This window comes from Trichosurus vulpecula, chromosome 6 (genome assembly GCF_011100635.1).
Source record: "Trichosurus vulpecula isolate mTriVul1 chromosome 6, mTriVul1.pri, whole genome shotgun sequence".
Lineage (NCBI taxonomy): Eukaryota > Metazoa > Chordata > Mammalia > Diprotodontia > Phalangeridae > Trichosurus > Trichosurus vulpecula.
The window spans coordinates 7956064-7971222 of record NC_050578.1 but is presented as its reverse complement, the minus strand read 5'-3'; the positions used below and the strand labels follow the sequence as shown (position 1 = coordinate 7971222).

The 15159-nt window shown below is 41.4% G+C and overlaps 1 protein-coding gene across 3 annotated transcripts in view; it reads left to right on the top strand.

Moving 5' to 3' along the window:
* Positions 1-575: 575 nt before the first annotated feature.
* Positions 576-15159, top strand: part of NEK1 (NIMA related kinase 1) — a 204331-nt gene continuing 189747 nt past the window's right edge. Inside the window, exons 1-4 of one of the 3 annotated variants that reach the window (XM_036762736.1) lie at positions 576-840; positions 3746-3804; positions 13527-13675; positions 13759-13855. In XM_036762736.1, the coding sequence (XP_036618631.1) occupies positions 13559-13675; positions 13759-13855 (214 nt within the window). In that variant the 5' untranslated portion in view covers positions 576-840; positions 3746-3804; positions 13527-13558. The remainder of the gene's footprint in view (positions 841-3745; positions 3805-13526; positions 13676-13758; positions 13856-15159) is intronic. The other 2 variants (XM_036762737.1, XM_036762738.1) reach the window with 2 other exon arrangements.

Sequence of the window (15159 nt, the reverse complement as noted above, 5' to 3'; positions counted from 1 at the left end):
GCATTATCTTTCTCCCTCCTACTTTCCTATTTCTGTAGTGGGTAACACCATCTTCCCAATCCCTCAGGCTTGCAACCTAGGTGGCTGGTTATCCTCAACTCCTCACAGTTTCTCATCCCTCAGAGCCAAGCTGTTGCCAAGGCCCGTTATTTTCCCCTTTGCAACTTCTCTCGAATATGCCCCATTCTCTCCTGACACTGCCCCTAATCTAGTGCAGACTCCCATCACTTCACACTTGGAACTATTGTAATAGCCTGCAGGTATGATATATCTGCCTCAAGTCTCTCCCCACTCAAATCCATCCTTTATTCTGCCACCAGTGATTTTCATAAAGCTCAGGCCTGACTATTGTAACCCCCCCTACTCAGTAGGTACCAGGAACTCCATATTGCCTCCAAGAGCAAATACAAAATGCTCTGTTTGGCATTCAAGCCCCCGCCAGCCCAGGCCGGGTTCCCTCCATCCTTTCCCAGTCTCCGCCTCCAGGCAGCTGGTGTCCTCTGCTCCTGCCCACGTGTGGAGCCCCAGCAGCCCTCGGCCCCGCCCCTACTAGCCATGGCCCCTCAGGGCTTTAAGGGGAGTGCGCGAGGGGGCGGGGCCCCGGAGACGCGAGGCGTCGTCACGTCTGCGGAGGTTACCTCTCTCCTTCCTCGCCTCTCCCGGGGGTGCCGCTCGCTGCCTGGGAGCCCGGCAGGCTGTAGGAGCGGGCAGCGAGGCCGCTGGGCCTGGCGGGGGCCGGAGCTCACCCTGGCCCAGCGACCGCCGCCTGCAGCCGGGAAGTTGGAGAAGCCGTAACTCGGAGAGAGACTGAGGACGAACGCTGCAGCCGCCAGGAAGCTGGTTCGTGGGGCCGGGGGGCTGCCGGTGTTTGCGGGTCCGTTAGGAGCCCGCGGTTCCATTGCTCGGGCCCTGGCAGCAGCTGGGAGCGGCCCCGGGGCCGCCGCCCATCCCCGCGCAGTCACGGGGATGGAGCCGGCTTCTAACTAACGGACCGGGAGACCGCGCCAACGCCGGGGATGAGCCGGGCCCGGCGGCCTCTGCGCAGCTTTGGCTGTCGGGCCCGGCGGCCTCTGCGCAGCTTTGGCTGTCCGGCCCGGCGTGGAGCTGGCGCTCCATCTTATTGATTGACAATGGACGTGGCTGTTTGTCGCCTCGGCTTGAAAGGGAGCCCCTGAGAGCAGGGACTGCCCCCTGCATCTAGAGCCTGTCACACAGTAGGCGCTTAAAAAATGCTTAATGACTGTGCACATGATTGTTTGCCTGATATCTCTTTGATATTGTTTGCCCCTTGAGAGCAGGAACTATCCTCGGCACTTAATAGCTGGCACAGAGCAGGCTCACAGTTTAATGGGGGAGATAACATTCATAATAGCTGTGTACAAACAAGCTATATGCAGAATACGTTGGAAATAGAAAGAAGTCACTGAGAATTAAAAAGGATTAGGAAAGACTTCCTGTAGATTAAGGTGGGATTTTACCTGGGATTTGAAGGATGCCAGGGGACAGAAATATGTACAGTTTAAATGGGTGGTAATTTCAGAGGTTAATGCAGTAGCAAGGGAGAAGGGAAAGAGGAAAGGCTTTCTGCAGAAGATGGGATTTGAGCTGAGTCTTGAAGTACTTTGGTGTGTCCCCCAGTCGGCCATGTTTATTAAGTGGTTACCATATAGCAGGCTTAACTCAGGCCAAGGAGTACAAAGAAAGTCCCTGCCTTCAAGGAGCTCACATTCTAATGGGAGAGATAACATGCAAGTAACATTGTACATACAAAATATATACACTACATAGACAACGGGCCTGGGGCATACGGCAAGTTACATTTGAGCCCAGTCTTGAAGGCTTCTGGTATGCCCCTCAATTACCATGTACTAAATGCCATATAAAATGTACCATAAAATACTCTGAGCCAGATTGTGGGCTAAGTGCAAGGAACACAAAGAAAATGCAGAATAAAAAACCTGATCCCCTTCCCTCGGGAAGTTCATGTCCTAAAGGGGGAAGCAAAAGGCAAATGACTGTATATACATATTAGATGTATAAGGAAAATTGCTTTGATGGATCGGATGGTAGCTTTCTTTTGGTATTCATTTTAGTTGAAGGTCTTTCTTGATCTCCCACTCCCATTATTTTGTGTTGACTATCTATCGATAGCAATATGAATTCAGCTTTATGTTGACTATATATTGTATGCAGAATCAGTTTGATATTGACTATATGTTGTATACAAGTTCAGCTTTTGGAAGTTTGTAGCTGTGAATTGGAAACAGGCTCTGTTTCCAAATCAGTCTTTCCCTTGACTTCTCTAAGGGTGTGGTCAGAGCCAGTGGAGATTAAATTACAGGTTCTTGAATTACCGAAATATCTGCAACACTTGGAAGCTTGTAGCAAATGTTTATTTTGCAGGTTGCTAGAGACGTTGGTATATTGGGAACCAACTTCAGGGCCAGGAAAACCTAGGTACAAGTCCCATGTCTGACCCTGGCCGTGTGACCCTGGGCAGTTCCCTTCTCAGTTCACCGTGCAACTCTCCTAAGACTGTAAATTTCTGAAAAGGTGTCAAACTGCATTGATGTCACCTGGGGGTTCTCTATACCAGTGAAATCACAGGTCTAGCCCTTGTCCCTGACCTGCATTTGCATATACTTTTGTGTGTATGTTTTGTTTTCATCTACCAGGACCTTGTAGGGCATGTGGTAAATGGGAACTGAGTTGAAAATTTCTCCTGAATTAGCAACCAGTAAGTTCCTACTATATTCCCGACACTATGCTAACACTGAGAATATAAAAACGGCTAAACAATCCCTCCAATCAAGTAGCTTACTTTCTATCCATGTAGATAACGTGTGCATATAAGTATATTCTGAATAAATATGAATAAATACAACACTAGGCAGGAGCTAGCAGTTAGGAGGATCAGGAAAGACTTCATATAGAAGGTGATGTACATGGGCTGTGTCTTTGAAGAGAGAATTCTGTGAAGCAGAATGAGTAGGGAATCCATTTCAAGCCAGAGGTCAGTGCAAACACTGAAAGACAGCAGTCGGTGTGTCCTTTATGAGAAATTGAGAGAAGGTCAGCTTGGCTGGACTGTAATATGGGAAGAGGAATAAGGAGGCTGGAAATATAGGTTCCTGCCAGGTTGTGAAGGCTTTTAAAAACCAAGTGATGGAGGCCTTTCAAAAGTTGACATAGGTGAATAGTAATGGATAAGTGAGCATACCAATTTAAGTCATTGCAAATGTGATTTCTGTTTACTTTATATTTACTCAATAAATATTTAAGCACCTATGTGCAAAGGACTATAAAAGCTGCTGGGGATCCAAAGAGAAAAATGATACTGATACTGCCTTGAAGCTATTACATTAAAAATAAAATAGCTATGAAAAGGAAAATGGCATTTATGAAATTGTTTTAAAACATTAAGATTAACTTCCTGTTTTGGTTATTCATATTTCACATGTTCTAAACCAGACCTGCAGAACTTGGCAGTAGGCAGGGGCCAAAATTAAAATAGGCTGAACTTTTTGAGGTCGCAGATAGGTTAGAGACAGACTAACAATGTTTGGTTGCCAAGGATCACATGACAAACAGGAGAGAGTACGCAATGGCAACCCTTCATTTTTTTGCAGGACACAAGCAGTGGGCCATGTGTTGTGCAGGCCTGTTCTAAACCTTTTGAGTTTTCCTATGGTGAGATTTAGAGTGATTTTCTCTTTGTATTCTTGTCATGTCTGTCTGTTCACAGGCCTGCCTCACATCTGATGTGAGTGAAACCTGGCTCAAGAAGCAGACTTTATTGCCTTGGTGAGTGTCATAGAATAAATGCTTATGTAATGCATTCTTCTTATGATTTAATAATATTGTGGAGATGACTGGATGGGGGATGAAATATGGTAGATGAAAAAATGTTAATGAGCTATAAAATGCTGTGTTGTTATTCAGTCATGTCCAACTTTTTGTGACCCCCATGGACCATAGCACACCAATGCTGTCTGTGGAGTTTTCTTGGCAAAGTACTGGAGTGGTTTGCCATTTCTTCAGTGATTAAGGCAAACTGAGGTTAAGTGACTTGCCCAGTGTGACACTGCTAGTAAGAGTCTGAGGCTGGATTTGAACTCAGGTTTTCCTGACTCCAGGCTCAGCGCTCTATCCACTGAGCCACCTCTCTGCTTCTGTAAAGTACTTTAGTACTATTTTAAATTGTTCAGCGTTACCTGTAAATCATTTCCACTTAAAAATTGCTTGTTCAGTGTTAAAAATTAATATGGTTTCTATAAGCTATATATCATAGGTGGATGTTTGATAAGGGTTATGAAGTTAGCCGTCTTTTCTTGGAGGGGCCATTTTTAGGCTTCTTCCAGAGGTATCTTGCTTGTATGCAAGGGTAAATTGGGTAAATTGCTTTGATAAGCACCAGTGCTAGCTTCCTTCACCTATTCATTTCAGTTGCTACCTCTCGCAGCAGATTTTTTCTGATTCCAACCCCCTGTTGATGATGTTCCAAATTATTTTGTGCCAAATCTACATATTTTGTTTACATATTCTACTTTGTAGCTTGGAACCTAGGTCCTCTGTTTCCAAATCAAGCAATCTTTCGTATGCTTTAAATACAACATGACCAAAACTGAACTAATTATCTTTTCCCCCCAACTCCTCCTCTCTTCTTAATTGCAGTCTTACTGTCTAAGGTACCACTGTTATTCCAGTCACCCACGTTTATAACTTAGGTGTCATTTTCAACTTCTCAGTTTCACTCCTCTATCCAGTCTCTTAACCAAGGCTTATAGATTGTACCTTTGTAGTAAAACTAGAATACACTCTCTTCTTTCTTCTGATTCTGCCAACATGATGTAGACCCTTATGACCTATGTCCAAATTGTTGCAGTAACGTTTGGGATTAGTCTGCCTGCCTCAAATCTCTTCCCACTCCAGTCCATCCTCTACTTGGCCGTCAAAGTAGTTTTAGAGTGTAGGTCTAACTATGACATCCCCCTAATCAGTACACTCTACTGACTCCCTATCACTTTCAGGATCAGAGAGATCCTCCATTCAAAGTGCTTCATAACCTCTCTTCCCTTCCCCCCACTTTTCTAGTCTTCTTACACCTTGCTCCCCCCACCTACTCTGTGATCCAGTGACACTGACCTCTTTGCTATTCCTGGTACAAGACACCCCATCTCTTGACTGTACAATTTTCCACTGCTGCCCCATGTCTAGAATTCTCTCCTAGTTTCTGCCTCCAGGTGCCATCGTAGGATGGGTCCCTTCTGTGGTTTGGTGGTCAAGTATTCTGGTCATGCTGCCCTCCGATTGGCTAGCTATTGTGGTCCTGTCTGGACAAAATAGTTAGGAATTGTGGTCCTGTCTTGGGCTAAATGGATGATATGATTGTGATTGAATACAATAGCACACCTCAAATATGTGGGATTGGGTCTGGGGATAGTGCTGGGTTTCTATCACATGGACACGCCTGTTGTTTCTGTGGAAACTAAGATTTCGGGGACACCTGTTGTTCTAGTGAGCAGTGAGGCATAAGTTGGGACATTGATATGGGGGAGGGGAGTTAGGTACAGTGGGCTTGTAATGAAATTAGAATACTGGGGCTAGGGGCAGCTCTAATTAGGACTCCATCACCTTTCTGGGCCTCAGCTTAATCATCTGTAAAATAAGAGGTTATACTAGATGATCCATCTGGAACTGAGTTTCTAATTCTACCATTTTGAGATTTGGGGTGAATTCTATCTATTGCAGTATAGTTGTGGTTTCATTGTTTCTTCTAGGGGTCATCTTGAATGAATTCTCAAAGTCACACCACCTCTAATCCAACATAGGCATATAGTGGAATGAGGCCTCCAACAGGCTGAGTTCCAGGAGTAACCAGCAACTTAATTCAGACAGCACAGGCAAATTTATAATGTAACGATGTTGATTACATAACAAATTATGAATATTAAAAGGCAGGAGGCGTTTGTTAAGGGATTAGGTAATGGGGAGGGGTCCCAGCCTTGGTGGAATTGTGCATGAAGTTACACCACAGTGCATACAGAAAAACCCAAGGTGGGGGGATTTATGTATGATAATGATATTATAATAAGCCTCTCTACATCATAAATTTAGGTTAGAAGGAAGAGCAGAGTTAAAATAGAAGTAAGATTGATTTTTGGAAATACTCATTTTGAAGTACCAGTGGGAGGTTCAGATAGAGTCCTGTATGTTCTGTATGCAAGAAGCAATGATTCTGTGGTTGAAAAAAAAAAGGGCAGGTCATAGTGGTAAGTAAAGAATAACAAATTAATCTTTTAAAAAAAATTTAGACTTAAATATGCAATGAGAAAAGAAAAAGAAACATAAATTTAAATATTAAAACAAACACAATACGAAAAGGAAAAAAAATCATGTCATGTGCACAACTGAACATGAGAGGATTCAATATACGTAGCAATAAATTTCCATTTCAAGAAAGCCTATGTAATAAATACTATGCATTATCCAGCTTTTCTTTGCTTCCTTGTAAGTTTTCTTTTGTTCTCTGCTGTGCATTTTTTACTTTGTTCCTTTTTGCCCCCTTCCTCTTGCCCCTCCCCCCCAGGCTACAATTAAGCATGATATCTATAAAAGATACACACACAGATATGCTTTCCCTAACAAATTCTCCTCCTGATCTTTGTTTTATTTTTGTGTGTGTCTGTTATTTCCTGTCCTTCCTGACTCTTCTACTTCACTTCTACCTGCTACCTTGCCCTCTTATTACTTAATCTACCTCCCTCCTCAGACCCTTCCCTTATCCTCCCATTCCCATAAATCTAAACACCTTTCTATATGCCCCTTTGACCTATTCCCTCACCCTCCCCTCTAAAGATCCCTTCCTTATCTTCTGTTCCCTCTCTGTCCCCTTAGCATTTTATTTCTTTTTGAATTTAGAAGACTTTTATACTCTTCTAGATATATATGTATTGTTCCCTCTTGAACCCGTTCCTGATGAAAGTAGGTTTCCAGAACTAATAGCCCCCCTCCCCCTCTAATTCCTTTACGTTGGTTCTTCCTCTTGCACCTCATTTATGTAAGATGATTACTCATTTTAGCTGTTCCTAAACATTTTTTACTTTTTAAGTCATATCATACTCAGGTCTACTCCAATCTTTCTCACAAACTACCCAATTACTAATAACAATCTAAGACACACGTTTTACATTTTGCATTTATTAAAGGTAAACAGTCCTGTTGCCCTTGAGTCCCTTGTAATTAGTCTTTGGTATTTCTCTTATATTTCTCTTAGCTCTTATATGTTAAATTTTCTATTAAGTTTAGGTTGGTTGTTTTTGTTTTTAACAGAGTCCTGAAAGCCTGACAATTCATTAAATGTCCATTTTTTTTTATTCAGAATTATGCTTAGCTTTGCTGGGCATGATATTTATGGCCGCACCCGCAGTTCTTTTGCTCTTTCATATATAGTGTTGCAAGACCTGTGATATTTTGGTGTCGCCACGACTAGGTCTTTTGTGATTCTAATTGTGACACTGCCATATTTAAATTTTTTTTCTTGTTGCTTGTAATATTTTATCCTTGAGCTGAAGGTTTTGGAATTTGACTGTAATATTCCTGTGAGCTTTCCTCATAGGATCTCTTTCACATGGCGATCAGTAGATTTTTTCTATTTCTACTTTCTCCTCTTGTTCTAAAGCTTCAGGATATTATTCTTGTTTTCTCTTCTTGATCTGTTCTCCAGATCAGTTGTTTTCCTTACAATGTTTCACATTCTTTTCTACTTTTTCATTCTTTATATCTTATTATTTATTGGTCTCTTATAACTTCACTGGCTTTCCTTTATTCAATTCTAATTTTCAAAGAGTTGTTTTCTTAAGATTCTGGATCTCCTTTTCTAATTGGTTGACTTCTTTTCATAATCTTCTTGTTTTTCATGGATTGTCCTTTTTTTAAAAAATGTTTTCCCTAATCTCTCTTACTTGATTTTTAAGTTGTTCTACGAATTTTTAAGTTCTTTGAATTCTTTTTGGGCAGGTGACCATTTGACGTTACTCTTTGGGGTCCCCTCTAGTCCTAGGGTATGGAGGATGGTGCCTCTGGCCCGAGATCCTCCTTCAGTTCTCCCCTCTGACCTGGAACTGAAACCAAGAACTCTTCCCTTCTGTAAGTGCTCACAGCCAGCTGCATCCCAGCCCCTCTGCCTCTGTACTCACAAGGTATATGCTAGTTCCTTCTTACCCAGGGCCAAGTCTTGGCAGCATAGCTGGGTCTGGCATTCCTTATCAGCAGGGGTTCCCTCAATCTTCCTCACTTAGATGCCCGACTCCCCAAACTATGTGGGAGGTGAAAGTTCCTGTGGGTGGGCCGAGGCTACCTCTCAATCCAGCTAGCCCCAGGATTGGCTGCTTGCTGTTTCAGGGGAACTAGCTTGTAGATGTTTTTTCTTCACAGGGACCAAACCTGGTCCTGGGATTTTTCTTTGACTCTGTTCTGCCCCAACTCTCATTTATGTACCTTTGTATGTTCACTCTGAGGCACTATTTTATCTCGTTTGTGGGGGAAATCTGGAGAGCTTGGAATTTTCTGACCTACTATGCTATCTGCCCAGAATCTTCTCAGTTTATTTTGTAATTCAATTCCAAAGTTTCCTGTCAGGCAAGTAAAAAAAATAATTTCCTTTTATCCCCTACAGCACATTTTGGGTCCCCTGAGAGAAAGTTGGACTGTTAGGGTCCACCAGTGAATGTACTCCAGGGCTTTTATTCTTAAATAACCTCCCCTTTGTTGCAGAGACATGGTCTACATAGAACTGCCATCCTAGGCTGCTGAGTTAAATACATCTTTTGACTTCTATACTGGGCAGACTGGACAAACTTGGTGTCCTGGTGATCATTTCCAGAGACTTTTGAAGCTCTTGTTCGCTGTAATGTAATCCTAGGTGATGAAGGTGAATTGGCAGCTGTAAAACTTGAGCTTTATTTCAGCATATCAGAAGCTAAGCACTGGATTCTTTAAAAATGCCTTGTTAGTAGCTAGAAGTTCAGTTTAAAGAATGGTACAAGCCCTATCCTCAAGGATACGTTTTGCTGGAATGAATGAGTGAAAAACTTTTTCTAAAGCACGTACTACATGCTAGTCACCGTGGTAAGTACTGGGAATACATATAACAAAGTGAGGTAGATAGTCCCTGTCCTCAAGGAACTTAACATTCTGTTGGTTGTGGCAAGTGAAAGATGAAATGACTGAGGGAACAAAGGTTTGAGCTTTCAATCTTAGCAATTATTAAGCATTGCATGCCAGTGCATAACAGATCAGGACCAGGCCTCCTTAGCTTGGCACTGGACCCCAAATACAAGGGGAGACAGATTTTTATGCATTAAAAACAATAAATCCAATTAGACCAATTTATTAAAAGAAAATAGTTAACTAGGATACAAAATTAGGTAATCTGATTTCTAATTGGAGGAAAGATTAGGGAATTTCTGATATGGGAGGGGGAGAATAAACAGGTACAATTCTCTGAAATCAGAAAAGAGCTGCCCCTCTTCCCCTAACTATCTGTACATAGTCAAAGAAACACGGAGTCAATAACTGATTGACCAGGATGGGGCCAGTTTTCAGATAAGACATATGAGTTGGTTGAAATTTATAATTTTGCGAAAACTCTTTGCATCAATCTTCAGATCTGATTGGGTATCTGGTCAACAGAACCTGGGTCCTTAGTTAAGGGTCTCTAAGCAGCAAGTAGAGGTGATCCAACTTCTCAGCCACACAAGACTGGGTTCAAACAGTGCATTAAAGTTTTCTCACAATTCTCGTAATTGAATGATGTTTTCTGCCAAGAAATTGAACTAGACCCAAAATTGAATAGAAAAGGAACTGAGCGAGATCCAAAATTGAGTCACAAGATGGAGTTAGTATGGTTCTCTCAGTTCCCACAAGGGAGAAGATGCATGTATATAGGGGAGTGGTGACTTGGGAAGGAAATTTTTGGTCAATAGAATCAGAAGGAAGGTGAGTTGATGCAGAGGGCATTTGACTGACATGCCTTTTCCAGAAGCAGTGATGTGGTATTATTTTTTTCCAGAAGATAACTTTAATATACTTGTTTTCCTTGGTTAAGTTGTAAAATAATAGACCAACAGTTCCTGAAAATTGAAATTATACCAGAAATATCAATAAACTGTTTGTCCTCCTTGACCCAGAGAACTCACTTTTGGGTATATAGCCTAAGGAAAAAGGCCCCATTTATACCAAAATATTCATAGCAGCATGGTCTGGTGTGAGACCAGCTAGATTTAATGGACTAGCTGAGTTTTCACTTGCTCATCAATAAGGACAGCTTAGCTCCAGGGTGGGACTTCTCAAACTGTGGATTAACTTCCCCAAGGCTGGGGACGTAGTGTCTAGAAGTCTTGTCAGGGAGAGTGCTGATCCAGATAGGGAGAAGTGGAAGGAATATGAAACCTACTCCTATTCATAAGTATAATAGAAGGTAGGGGATATGATAGGGACAAAGGAAAAACCTAAACAGAGTAGTCTGTGAATCCTTTTCCATCACCTGAAAGGAGGAAAAACCACTGGGAAGAGACAGTAATACAAAAACAAAAAATTCAAAAGGGGAGGAAAAATGTGGGAATAGGAAATGAGCTGCCATCATGAAGCATGAATTTATTGAAGCAAAGTATGTCAACATGTTGCCCATGTCTTAAAATGCATGCTTTATTCTGTACCTGTCATTCACCGTCTCTCTGCCAAGAGTTGAGAAGCATTCCTCTGAAGTTACAGTTGGTCCCTTTGTTGATCAGTGCTATAAAATCTCTCACTGTTGTTTTCCTTTACATTATCGTGGTCATCATGTAAATTAATCTCTTCATTCTGTTAACTTCCTTCTGCATCAGTTTAGATAAGGTTTCTCTGAACTGTTCCTACTAGGGCAAGAAGAAAAATGGGCCTTGTATAAACTAGCTAGCACTCAAGAGAAAAAATAAAGTTGCTTTAGTCACAGTTCCTTCAGCACCAAGAATCTTTGGCTTATGGTTCACATTTAGCTGTGTGACAACCCTAGGCAAGTCATTGAATTTCTGTCTGCCTTAGTTTTCTCATCTGTAATGATGATTACACGATAATAATAATGATAGCATTGACCTCTCAGAGATATTGGAAGTTTAGACTGAGATGTGTATAAAGTGATCCTTTGGACCTCCTTCCCCATTTGGCCAATTCTGCTTTTTAAGGCATTCTTCTCATTGGCTTTTTAGACCTCTTTTACCGTTTTTTCCTAGTCTGTTTTTAAGGTGTTATTTTCTTCAGTATTTTTACCAAGCTATTGATTTCGTTTTTCATGATTTTCTTGTAGGACTCGCATTTCTCTTCCCAATTTTTCCTCTCCCTCTCTTACTTGATTTTCAAAATCCTTTTCTTCCATGGCCTGAGACCAGTTCATAATGTTTTTGGAGGCTTTGGATGTAGGAGCTTTGACTTTGTTGTCTTCCAAGTGTTTGTTTTGATCTTCCTTGTCACCGTAGTGACTTTATATAGTCAAGAGTCCTTCACTCCCCCCACCCCCCACACCTTGCTCATTTGCTCATTTTCCCAGCTTCTTACTTGACTTTTAATTGTTTGTTAAAGTAGGGTTTCGCTTCCAGGGTGGAGGGCGTCCTGTCCCAAGCTTCAGAGGGTTTGTGCAGCTGTTTTCAGAAATATTTCTAGGGACCTCTAAGTTTTCAGTTCTTCCAAGGTGGTATGGTCTCAGGAGAGGTGTGTACTCCTCTCCTGGCCTGTGCTCTGGTTTGTGAGCAACCATAAGCATTCTTTTCTGCCCTGAAACCCTGAATAGGGTCCCCCATCCACTTCAGCCACAAGCTCTGCTATGCTAGTGTTCCTTCTCACCCTGGGACTGCCACCCAGGACTATGATCCGGAACCGAGTATGGACAAAGCAATAGAGTCCTGCCTCAACGCTAGCAAAGAGACCCCTGTAATCTCCTTCTGACCGCTTGTATGACCCGGAACCAAATATGGACAAACTAACAGAGTCCTGCCTCTATGCTAGCAGAGACCCCTGTAATCTCCTTCTGACTATTTGTTTGACTCCTTACCATCTGTGGGCTGAGAGCTCTGGAAGCAGCCACTGCCACTGTCGATTCACTCACTCAAACGGCCTGTTCCTGTTTTGCTGGAGCTGGGGCTGTGCTGGCTCAGCCTGTCCTGAACTGTACCTCCAATCTTACCCCTGTCTGCCAACCTTCCAATACACCTTTAGTGTCTGTGGGCTCAGACATCTAAAAATTGCTGCTGCTGCCAGTGATTCAGTCACCCCGAGTCCTGCTCTAGGTTTGCTGGGGCCTGGTCTACACTTATACAGCCTGTGCTGAACTGTGTTCTTCTCTCACCCTGGTGGAACAGACCTTTCCTGCCAACCTTCCAAGTTATCTTGGACTGGAAATTTGTTTCACTCTTGTCTTTTTGTGGGTTCTGCTGCTCTAGAATTTGTTTAGAGTCTTTTTTTAAGGTATTTGGAGTGTCCTGGGGGAAACTCTGCCCCCTTAAAGCACTATGTAAATCAGGGCTGTCCAACCTTAGGTTTTTATTTAAACAATAGACAATGTATTTTGATTTGCCATTTTAGTGAGAGCTCTGCAGTAGCTCGGCTTCATTTACTAAAGCATTTATATAAATTTCTATGCTTGTAGGCAGGCCACGTAAATCACAGTGTAGGCTGCATGAGGCCTGTGGGCCACATTTTGGACAGCCCTGAACATACATAAATATGTATAGAAGAAGTACAAGTAAATACAAGTTAAAGAGATCGAGCAGCAGCATTTGATATCAAAAGATATCTATAGAAGATGCTGTTTGAGGTAAGACTTGATGAAATAAGGCACGCTGTGAGGTGGAGATGAGAAGGGACGTCATTCCAGGCAGGAGGTACAGCCAATGTAAAGGTCCAGAGATGGAAGATGGCATGCCATGTGTGAGGAGCAGAGAGAAGCCAGTTTGGCCATACCATAGAGTCTTGGAAGGAGAGTCATGTACAGTGAGCTGAAAAGATATATTTGGGCCAAACTATAAAGTGCTTTAAAAGTTATCAGAGAAATTTTTTTTTTAACTCTTTGAGGCAGTAGGAGTCACAAGAGCATGTATAGGGGAATGACATGGTCATGTCTGTGCTTAAGGAAAATCAATTGGTCAGCTGTATAGAAGAATGACTGGAGAAGGGGAAAGGCTTGAGTCAGGGAGACCTAATAGGAGCCCATTTTAGTTATCCAGTATAGTGGCAGGAATGGCAGATGATACCTTCCCTTTTCACCATTTGAAGATGATGACATAATTAGATTTCCAAGAAGTCACATAAATTTGAATTAGTATATGGCATTACTGGGGGGGGGGGGGAGGGAGGATTTAGACTATAGGTAATATGCAGAGTAATTTAATGAAAGGTTATTTAACTGTAAGCAAAGATTTACTATTTCTTTTAAACTTTATAACATGTTTTAATAGGTGTTTTACCTATGTTAATGATATCTTTTTTCTGTTCAGTACATGTATAAGGATGCCTTAAGAAAAGAACCATGGATAAATACTGTAAACTCCAAAAGATTGGGGAAGGATCCTTTGGAAAAGCCATCCTTGTTAAATCTAGGGAAGATTGTAAGCAATATGTTATCAAGGAAATTAATATCTCTAGGGTGAGTCAATTTTCATTCTCTTTTTGGTACTGTTTTTTCATTTCCATAGTAGTGTGTTTTTTAAATCTGATTTTTTTTTTCAGATGTCCAGTAAAGAAAGAGAAGAATCAAGGAGAGAAGTTGAAGTGTTGGCAAACATGAAGCATCCAAATATTGTCCTATATAGGGAATCATTTGAAGGTCAGATAAAATTTGCAAAAGAGTACACAAGAACTAGTCAACTAAATGATGGTCCGTATAATTTAGTTGTGACTATAGCTTTATTACTTGGGGGGAATAATGTATATCATTGCAATGCCAGTATTACATGGAGCCTGATGGCCAGGTGGATTCTTTGATATCATCCATATCCCCACTTCGTTCTATACTGGCTAAGGACTGTGTTGGTAATCTGTGGAAGGAACCTATTATGCTGATGAAAATAAAATATTCACTTAAATTGTTCTTAACCCTTTAAGTCCTGTTAAGCGTCACCTCTGAGAGAAATCTCTGAGCCTCTGAAAATAAGTTGATAGACCTGTCCACTCATTGGTATGCTTATATCTGAAATTATAAGATTTAACTACATCGAGTATCTTCTTGATGGGGTTTAAAATGCTGTAGAGTTAGTATTAAAAAAATTCAGGCCATAGATAGTGGAATCTCTTCTCTGCATATCTTAAATAAGAGGCTAGATAACCTTACATTAATAATAGATTTTTAAAAACTTGACAGACAGACAGTGTCATATAGAACAGAAAAAACAAGTAAGCAGAAAAAGCAGTCAATGTCAAAAGAATATTAAAGAGGCAGGAATACCCAACAAACAAATCCAGAAAAAGAGAATGATTCTGCATTGTACATAATCAAAGAAAATCACCATTTTATTTTATTCTGAGCCTAACCCTTTCCCTACACACTCACACATGTATGCACTGGGCATTAGCATATACCCAGCAGAGCACAAAAGAGGATTGCATATGAAAGCACTGATCTATATTCCACACTGCTTGCTTTTTAAAAAACAGAATAAATTGAATGTTGTTTTCAAAACTATAACTGTTTATCTATGGTTCCTTCTGAATTTCTTTCTGTTGACTTCTGTGCATTTAAAAAATAATTTCAGTATCCCTCTTTATTCTTTCTTTTTTTTTTTTTGCACTACTATTGATACCTACAATTGATCCCCACCTAACAAACAATAACAGTCATAAGCAAAGTTGTTCTTCAGTCCTTTTTTAGTCATGTCCAATTCTATGTGAACCCATTTGGAGTTTTCTTTGCAGAGATATTGGAATGATTTGCCTTTTTCTTCCCTAGCTCATTTTACAGATGAGGCAGACAGGGTTAAGTGACTTGCCCAAGATAACACAATAAGTGTCTGAGGCCAGATTTGAATTCAGGAAGATGAGTCTTCCTGACTCCAGGCCTAGTAGTCTATCTGCTGTACCACCTGGCTGCCCTATGCAAGCAAAACAAATCCACAAAGTATCTCTGTCTAAAAA